At 46.2% G+C, this 9,980-nt stretch overlaps 1 protein-coding gene across 1 annotated transcript in view; it reads left to right on the top strand.

Annotated features, from left to right (window-relative positions):
- Positions 1–9,284, top strand: part of CD247 (CD247 molecule) — a 47,609-nt gene extending 38,325 nt beyond the window's left edge. Inside the window, 7 exon segments of the mRNA XM_066340869.1 lie at positions 2,381–2,487; positions 3,680–3,733; positions 4,962–5,045; positions 5,698–5,733; positions 6,384–6,440; positions 7,601–7,642; positions 8,349–9,284. Coding sequence (XP_066196966.1) covers positions 2,381–2,487; positions 3,680–3,733; positions 4,962–5,045; positions 5,698–5,733; positions 6,384–6,440; positions 7,601–7,642; positions 8,349–8,414 — 446 coding nt within the window. The 3' untranslated portion in view covers positions 8,415–9,284.
- The last annotated feature ends 696 nt before the right edge of the window (positions 9,285–9,980 follow it).

Raw genomic sequence — 9,980 nt, forward strand, 5'->3', positions numbered from 1 at the left:
CAGCTGCCATCATCAGCTTGTCCTCTGTGACCTTGGCCTCAGTCCCCAGCCCATGGCTGATGAGGGACAGAAAGTACATTTTGGTGGTGCCTATGGGATTGGCCTTCTGTTTTAGAGAGGTTTTAAATCACCTCTCCACCGGTGATTTAAAAATCTAAACTGGTCCTGTTCACCTGAATGGATGGTAACTGTTTTAACTGCCACTTGTTCATCGTGCCTCCTATCTCTTTGACCTTTCTTTCAATACGCTTTGTACCTTCTGTCTTTTTCTCTCCCTCACTTTCTAATCCAGAGACGTTATTATTTAGAAAGTGCTTTGTATGTTTTGTTTTGTTTAAGAATACAAAGAATACTTTAAGAAGTCAAACCTATTAAGGAAGGAAATAACATGAACTAACGGAGAGAACATGGGGAAGTAGCTTCAAGCTGCACCAGGTTGGATATGAGGAAAATTTTCCGCACTGAAAGGGCGGTTAGGCATTGAAACAGGCTCCCCAGGGAAATGGTGGAGTCACCATCCCTGGAAGTGTTCAAAAAATGAGTACCTGTGACACTCCATTATATTGTTTAATGGTAATTAATGGTGGTATTTGGTTGAAGGTAGAACTTGATGATATGAGAAGTCTTTTCCAACCCTAATAATTCTATTCATTTTATTGTTTTTTTTTCCTAAACATTGGACTTTCTCATAGTCTCAAAACTTTTTTTTCCGGGAACAATCACAGCCAGAGTAGCAGGCCTTCCCTCACTGAACAGCTTTAATCCATGACCTGGGATGCTGGAGGCCAGGCTGCCCCACATAAGCACTGTGTGGGCACTTGGTTGGCTCTGCACAATCAGCCAAGGTTGACCATGGTTGGCACAGAGCCACAGCTGAATCCCCTGCACCTTGACATCTCCTCCACAGTCCACTTTGTCTCCTGCTTCAGGAGACCTTTCAAATCCTCCTGGTCTGAGGATTTTATTAGTGCTGGAGAAATATTGGACTCGAGGTAATTGTATGTGATGAATGTGCCTGGCTTTAGTACAAGAAGAGGGGGTTCAGGGCCAGGATACCCAAAGAGTACCCAAAAATGCTGTCTTCAGCAGCATCTCAGATGCCTCCATGCTGGTGTAAAATACTGTCCTGTTAACTGGTTAGAAGAAAAGCTCTGGGAAGGTATTCTCAGCTTGTTTGTTGGTTTAATGTACAATGTTGGGTAAATAATGTAATCTCTGTTTACCCCAAATATATGAAATTTTAGGTTCTGAAGAAATGTTGTGAAGGATATTTTTCATGAAGTGCTTTGCACCATATTTTTTAAATTATAGAAAAAGAGGGGGGAAAAGAAAAACCATCTGGGATTTCAGTTAATTTCCATGGATTTGTTTCTAAATGCATCATTTAGGAATAAATGAATGCAAACTCCTAATTCAGACAAACAAACAAATCTACTCTGTGGTATTTCTTCTGGGTGTGTGAGGCTGTCAGTGGGAACAGTGATTGTTTATCTTCATCAAAGGGCTTCTCAGGTTATTGTTAATTTTTGTCTTTCTCTTTTGAACTCCCTCAGATTAATTTTAAGGCGTTGGTTTGTTTGCTCTGCTTTTTATTTAACTGTGCAATACAGCTTTTCCTTGGGGGATGGACCTGGAGCTGCATATTGGATTTATAGTTACTTAGCCTTTGATTTCTTTAAGCTGTACTTTGTGAACTTTCTACATCTTTATGAACTGATACAGGGCAGTTTTATCAGGTTTATCTGCTGAAACCCAACCATATTAAGGTGTCCTGCTGGATGTGGTCAGTGTGTAAATATTTAAATGGTGGCTGAAAAGGTGGAGACTCCCTTTTTAGGAGTCACATGGAAAACATGAGGGGCAATGGGTTCAAGTTACTCTTGGAGCATTGAATGTGATGGTGTCAATCTTACTTTACCTTTAATGCAGAATTGAGAAGCTTTCCCCTAAAATTTTATCCAAACAATGTATTTTCTCACACACTTGATTGAAGGAAGCCTTAGCAAGGCCCAGTCATGAATCCTTGCAGGAGATGCTGCTGGGTTTTCCCAGAAAATAAACATCCTGTGTTGGTTAGGGGAGTTTGCAGACATTTCTGTCCATGAAGATACTCTCAGCTGGCTGAAGTCCTGGACAGTCTGGTCAGGTTCAGTTGAACCTGTTTAGAGAGAAGGCTGCACTTGCCATGGTCCCTTTTTGACCAGATTAATCCTGTAAATCTTATATTCATAATTCCATCTCCTTTGCAAAGGGGAAGTGTTGCCCCACACTGGCTATTACTTTTCCATGGAGTGCTATGCAGCACTGCCACATTTTTGCTGCCAAGCACCCAGTGACAGAAATTACTTTGATTGCTGATGTTTCTGATATTTTTGTGCAGATGCTGCATCAGTTCTTGGCCTCACAGATCCCAGGCTCTGCTACGTGCTGGATGGAATCCTCTTCATTTATGCAGTGGTCATGACAGCCCTTTTTGTGAAGGCAAAGGTCAGTCTAACCCAACACAGACACATTTGGATTTGGTGGTGTAAGAGAGCTGAGCTGGGCTGGAAAGTGGGATTGGAGGGGAACATCTCTTAGAATGAGACCTTTCAAATTTTTTGCTTTCTTTCTCTCTCTCTCTCTTTTTTTTTTTTTTCCCTCTTGTTTCTGGTGTCCACTTGAGCAGCCTAAAGCAGTTCTTTGCAAAGATTCATGAATGCAGGGGGGAAGAGTATATGAGAGTGTTTTGATGCTACACTTATGGATACATCAGAGATTCTGGATTTTGTAGATGGGAAGTGGCTGATCAAGAGTAATGTGGATTTTTTTTCCTCCTCCTTTGTCATTGGAAAGAGAGGAAGGGATACCCAGAAAATACAGGGAAAATGGCAAGCTTCTGAAGGATGTATCAAAATGTCTCAATAATTCAGATGTCTTTGATACTATGAGTGTGATGATGCAAACATAACCCAAATAACCCAAAAAGCCACAGGAGAGGACTTGTGTAATTGCTACAAACATGATTCTATGCTTAATATAGACTGAGCTAGAAGGTTACTTTTAATAAAGAATTGACTGTGATAACTCAAGAAGAGTAAATCAATACAGAATGTAGTTTGACAGGGTTTTTCTTTAAAGATTACAACACTAAGTAGCTGCTCTCATTGACCCAAAACTGCCCCTTTTAACCTGAAATTTTGGCTTAGCAATTGATTGCTCATAACTATTATGAGCAGCTGAGCCAAAGAGCAGCTGCAGAAGAGATAATCCTTTACCTATTAGTTAGCTGCCACTCACATCAACTTACTGTGGTGGCACCAGAGCCCTACAAGCCAATTGCTGCTCCTGAGGGGTGCAGGGATTCCCTGCAGGATGCCCAAGAACCAAAGTCCCAGGGAGGCACAAGATTATGACAGGAAGAGAGCAGAGGGACAAATCTGAGGAGTGCAGATGTGTAGGGAACAAACTCAGATGTTTGTGATCTGGTGTTATGTGAAATCTAATGACTTGGCTGCTGAGGGCAGGCTGGTGTGTGGATAGAAGTGCTGCTGCAGCAGGGGGTTGCATTGCCTGTAGCCCCACAGGGAGCTGCTTGTGGGTTGCCCTGTTTCTGATGGGAGTAACTGGTAGGGGAGAGGGAATGACAGGACTGAGGGGAGCCAGTGTGTCTCTGCTCATGGAATGGTCTCTCTTCCAGCTGAGCCAGGCCTCTGAACCACAGCTGCGACCAGGCCAGGATGACGTGTACAATGTGAGTAACTGCTGCTCTTTGTTTTCTAACCCACCCTCCACACAGACCTTTTGGGGCACTTAGAGACAGTGAATTGCCTGCTGGTCACAAAACCTTTGGATGAGCCAGCTAATGAGTAGGCTGTAAGGAGGAAATGTAAAACCTCACAGGGACAGCTGCTGCTGTCACCTCTCTGGCCAGATGCTGGAGAGGTCTTTGGGCTGTTGGTTCCTGATTTGCTGCACTGAGCTCTAGGCTGGCAGGAGCCCAGGCTGTTGGTTGTGCTGCCCCCAGGAACAAACAGGCCTGTGAGAGCTCTGGGTATGTGTGCAGCCTCTCCTGCTGCTGTTTCATGTGGGCTGGGCAAAGGGCAAATGCCAAGGAATGCTGTGGAGCTGACTTGGGGCACCTGCAGCTCTTCCACTCTCAAGTGCATGGAGCCTGAGCCACCACAGGCCCTGTGCCTCCATTCCCAAGCTTTCCTGTTGCCTCACAGCAGGCCCTGCTGTACCAGATCACAGCAGAGATGTACCTTGTCCTGTGCCCTGACCTTGGGCAGCATCTTCAGGCAGTGAAAGAGGACAGAGACAAGATCCTGCCTGATCTTGTCACTGATCTCCTCATTAAACTGCCCACTCATGGCAGCATTAAACTGTAGCTATTTTTGCTATGTCTAGTTGTCTTCTAATTTTTTTCTCATGCTTTTGACCATAGCCACATCCTGTGATGAGTTCTGTTTAACTCTGTAATGTATGAACACTAATGCAGCTTCTTTTCAGTTGAAGCGTAGCCTGTCACCTTTCAAGTAGCACTCTGTCAGCTGTGTTATTCTGACCTGAAATCTCTCCTTTGCCTTTGTCTAAGGTAACCCTTCCCAGCTAAGAATTGTGTTGGGCATAAAATTTCTGTAGCTCCTTGATGCAAATTTAATGAGCAGCTCTGCAAGAAAAACAAAGCTCATGGATGTTCACTCTCCAATGGGAGAGGAAGCATGAAATCAGAGTCTCTTTCCCTCACACTCTCAAGTTTTCAACTCATTTCCACTTAGGAAAGTTTCTTGGTGCAACAGCTTGCAGTTTTGCGTCATTTCCATAGCTTAAATGTAGACATTATTGTTGACAGTTAGGGAGTAAAAATAATTTCTAGTTGAGTCCTTGTGAGCTGAGCTGGATTCCCTGTCTATACTGTGTTAAGCTCTATGATCTCATGATCACGGTGTCCACGCACTGCTTTTGCTCTCCTGTTTCAGAAGCTCTCCCGCACGCACAGAGACGATTACGATGTTCTTGGAGGAAAGCGAGGAGCAGACCCCGAGCTGGGCGGGAGACACCAGGTAACCTCCCGGCCCGTGTGCACCTCTGTCCTTTGATCTGGTGCCTCCCACGCCGCCGTGTCACGGCGCTGCTCACACGGGCAGCCACCGAGCGCCTTCCCGGGGAGGGAACGACGCGATTTGTGTCGTAACCCGGGCGGCGCGGCGGGGCGGGAGCGAAGCTGCCCCTGCCCTTTGATGTCGGCCCCTCGCTGGGCTGGCAGCTCGCAGCCAGCCGGGGTGGGAAGTGACACCCGGCCCGGGGCGGATGCGGAGGAGGCCCGGCAGCGGTGGGTGTTTCACAGAGCTCGCTGCCTCTGATGCCATCAAACACGCGCCCACAAAGCAGAGCAGCAGCCAAAACAACCCCTTCTGCTGCAGAGCCCGTCACTTTCAAAGGAAAAGGGAGGGAAAGCCTCCTGCACCAGCAGGTGACAGCTGTAGGAGTCAGCAGAGAAGAACTAAGTTTTACCAAATGTTAAAATGAAATTAATTTTACCCAGGACAAGTTGTCTGAAGAGAGTCTTATGGGTGGAGGCAGGATGGACTGGAATGGGCAGGGAAAGTCCATAGGGCCGTAGCTGTGCCTTGGAGCAAATGCATAAGCACATACAAGGTGGTAGAGGATGCTGGTAGAGTAATGTATGGGCAACTTTTTTCTTGTGTTTTACAGCAGAGGAGAAAGAATCCTCAGGACACTGTCTACACTGTGAGTAGAGCACTCTGGAGGGAGCAGAGAGGGAGGGATGGCTGGGGACAGGAGATTCTGTTTCATAGGAGACGTCCCCCCTCTACCCAATGTCAGCTTTGGTTCAAAACCCAACAGCTGCTTTTCAGGACTGGTCTTCCCTTCCACCCAGCTCTTCCCCTCAGATCTTCTGGTTTTGCTAGAAAATTTCTGCCCACTTCTGAGTGACAGGAGAACACTGGGGAGATGTGGAAAAGAACTTGGATCAAGGAACCTGCCAATGCCTAATGCTAGTAACTAACCAACCTTCATCCCATGTGATTGCTGCTGCAGTATTTCCTGTGCATGGACTCCAGCCCCTGTGGCTGCTCTCTGGCACAGGCCAAATGCCAGTGCATCCAAGAGGAGCTGCTTAGGAACCTCTTGATAGAATTGATTTGACTCTGGCTAAATGTGGTGATCTGTGCCCCGAAGCACAGATACAGGAATGTTGGTTCTCATGTCTTGGGTCTTCCTGAGTACCTTGGCTTTTGAGAAATGAGCTTGTTTCCAAGGCCTTCACTGGTGTTGAATGGGGCACTCTGAGATCAGCTGGGTTTAATTGTGGCTGCCCAGGGGCTGGTGGGGCTTTTCTATTGTCACACTGACTCTCTCCCCCTCTCTGCCTGCAGTCACTGCAGAAGGACAAGATGGGTGAGGCATACAGTGAGATTGGAATGAAGGGAGAGGTGAGTCTTATTTTCCTTCCTGGTGAAAGCATGGCAGCAGGCAACATTTCAGCTTTTGGGCAGAAACCCCCTGATGGCTGTCCTGGCTGAGGGCAGAGGGTGTGAGACGGGTGAATCCAGCAGCACTGCAAGATTTTGGGGCGTGTTTCTCCAGAGCAGTTCGGAGCTGCAGGTTTATGGTTTGCCCTCCATGGGCTGCTGAGGCTGGCTGGTGTTCCAGGATCAGGAGAGCAAGTGCCAGCCTCTCCTTGTGCCTGACTTCAGACATGGAATATGGGAACTGTCCTCCTTCCCACAGTTCTGCTCTCCCACGTTTAAGGCGGCACACATCAGTCACGTCTCCAGCCACAGCAAAGGGAGAGCTTTAGCTCTGTGCACAAACTGCTGGGGGAGGGGGGCTTGTGTTGAAAACAAACCATCTGGGGACACTTGTTTATGGCAAAATGAAAAATTGCTCTGACCTACACAGGTTCTATTTTATGTCAAAGTGTCATATATATATATAACCTTTCATTTCCTTCTGACACATGAAAAAAGGGGCATTTCAAAACAAAGTTTAGTGTTGAGAAATGCTGAAGCAACACCAGCATTTAATCTTTTCCCCTTTTTTATTCTAATGCTCCTCTGCCGGAGTCAAGCTCTGTCTATGAGCTATGGGGCTATAAAGTTGCACTATGTTTTTTGAATGTTTCTGTTTCTGGAGGGACAAGAACACCAAAGCACCTTGTCCCATTCCAAATATATGATCATTTAAAAGGTTGCTGCAATTTTAACTATAACAAGCACTACTCCTTGACACATTTGTGATACAACCTATTACTAAATAATCAGTGTCTACAGAAATGCTGCCAAATCTCTATACATACAGTGAATCAAGGAAATAGCAACATTCGAACTGTATGACAGGAAAGTATGTCAGCAGACCAGACCAATTTGTTTTTATTTCCTATCCTCTCTATTTTCTCCTGAACAGCCTTTGCAGCATGTCTGGGCTGGTCCAGACTTACCAGGTGCTTTCCTGTGCAGAGCAGAGGCCAGGCCATGCACAGCTGGTACATCCTGTACACCCTCAGCAGAGCATGGGGGGAACTCAGGGGCTTCTTTCTTTTCGCATAATCAGGAAAGCACCCAGTAATCAATCCTGTTTCATTTTCCCAAAGCAGCAGAGGCGGCGAGGCAAAGGGAATGAAGGTCTCTACCAGGTAGGCTCCACCTCCCACAGCTGCTCCCCTTACCTGTTCTCCTGAGTGGTTGGATATGCAATGGCACTGTCAGGGAGGCACAGAGAAGTGACAGGCAGCTGGAAGTTTCCCGAGCAGGCACCAGGTGTCTCACTAACTCCTCACTCCTGGAAGCCCCAGCTATCCCTGCTCTGGGATCCACAACACAGGGCACAGCTGCCTTACCCGAGCAGGCTGGCAGGGAAAGGACAGGGATCACTGGAGGGGCTGTCCGGAGATGCTTCCCGGGGTTCAAAACCACCTGAGGTCCCACTCCAACTTACTTACCCAGAGCTGCACCCGACTTCCCCTCCACATCAAAGAGAAGTCCAGAGAACAAAGTTCATGATTTGATGTCTGTTCATTTAATTATTGGTGCTCATTCCTAGCATCAGTTAGCTCTTAATAAATGTACTCCAAAGATCTGCAGAATCAGTTGGGATGATTTGCTGTAGTCATATTTTCATAACAATTATTCAAGATGTACCTTGCCTTCAGCTAAGTAATAGCCATTTGCACCACACAAACACTAAAGAATCACTCAGGAGTGAAAACCTCTGTAGAGAAAAAAAAAATCAGACTTATGCTCCTGACTGAGCCCCTGCCATCATGTTGCTGCCAGTCAGCCAGGAAGAAGTAAGCACTCACACTCATCCCTCTCCTGTTTTTCTGGTTTTCTGTTTTTCAGGGGCTCAGTGCAGCAACCAAGGACACTTACGATGCTCTCCAAATGCAGCCTTTGCCCCCGCGCTAAGTGGGAGCCTCAGAGAGGATGGGCAGGAGTGAGAGATGCCCACCTGCTTTGGGGAGGAGAGGGGGGAAGCCTTTTTCATCCAGCACAAGCACTGTGTGTCTTCTGTGTGCAAGAACCTCCCTGGGTTGCTGCACAGAATCTGGACCTGGCCCTTTCCTTCTCCTTCTCCTCCTGAATCATGTAACTGCTTCTGCTATTAGAATGTACATATCTGTAAAGTTGTTTCCAATTATAGTGGGTATTAGGCTGATCTTTTTGTTTTTTTATGATAAGGTTTGTGTTGTGGGACCAGACCACACCTTCTACCAAACAGCTATTTCTATAGCTCTTCCTTGTTTTCCAGAGTATTAAGACATGGAATTATGGCTTTATTGCATTTAGACACTTGCAAAGATAGGACTGTATTTAGTTCCTGTAGTATTTATCTTAAGACTCTTGCACCCTTTTCGCTTTAAATTTGCCTTTAAAAAACTGCTTCAGTGGAGAGCAACTTTTTTTCTTTAATTATAAAGAGTGACATGATGTTACAGTAGTGAAGCAGAGAGGCTGAATGCCAACCTTCCAGTAGGAAGAAAATGAGCACCAACATCCCAAAAAAGATCAAGCAATGGCACCGCCACTCATCTATAAATAGGAGCCAGGTAAGCTGAGTGAGAGACTTCTCTGAAGGCAGAAAAACAAAGAAATCAAGGAGATGGGTTCCCCTATTGCCACTTCCAGACAAGAGACTGTACAAAACCCAACATCAATGGAGTTTCCAAATTAGTCTCTCATGAGGCTGCCTCTAAAAGGTGCAGGTATCATTCTTAAGAAATGCCAATTCAATAATGTCATGTGCTTTTGATGAATTAATAAATAGTGTCACAGTCCCATGTGTGTGTGTGTAGGGAGCAGCACTGGGAATGGCACGAGCTCCTTACCTGAGGCATTCAGGCCATCTGAAGCAGCCTGAGCCCTGCAGCACCATCTCCCAGAGAAGCTGAGGAGGACAGGATTCCAGCAGGAGCTGGGATGGGCTGTTGGGAAGTGCCCCAAACCCAGGCATCAAAGGGACACTCAGCTCCTGCTTCTGCAGCCTCGATTTTGCCCGTGCCTCGCAAGGCTGCAGAGTGAAGCCTGAAGGAATCCAGCAAGGGCAAATCCAGCACAGCAAAACCAGGCGTGTTTCACCTCAACTCAGGAGCTGACCAGGCCATCTCCCCAGTCCTCACAGAAGAAGCAGAGCTAAGGCAAGGCTGTGGAAACAAGAGCTGCTGCTCTGGGCACTGCCCAGATGAAGTTATGTCTTCTTTCCAGGGACTGGGTGGGTTAGCAGCAGAAAAACTTGTCAAAATGGGTGCTGTGCAAGTTCAATGGCAGTTTTACTTCTTTCGCAGTAAAACTGTACCTGAAGTAGGTGCTTGTAGCTTTTAAGGAATATTTGCAATAAATTAAAGAAAAAAAAAAAAAAAAAAGTAAACTGAGACATGGTAATGAATGTTTCTTGAAAAAAAAATTTCCTAGATCCTTTACTGTTCACTGCAGTGACAAGAAAAATTGAGAGAACTGGGTGATAACTGAGACAGC

Source organism: Sylvia atricapilla, chromosome 2 (genome assembly GCF_009819655.1).
Source record: "Sylvia atricapilla isolate bSylAtr1 chromosome 2, bSylAtr1.pri, whole genome shotgun sequence".
Classification (NCBI taxonomy): domain Eukaryota; kingdom Metazoa; phylum Chordata; class Aves; order Passeriformes; family Sylviidae; genus Sylvia; species Sylvia atricapilla.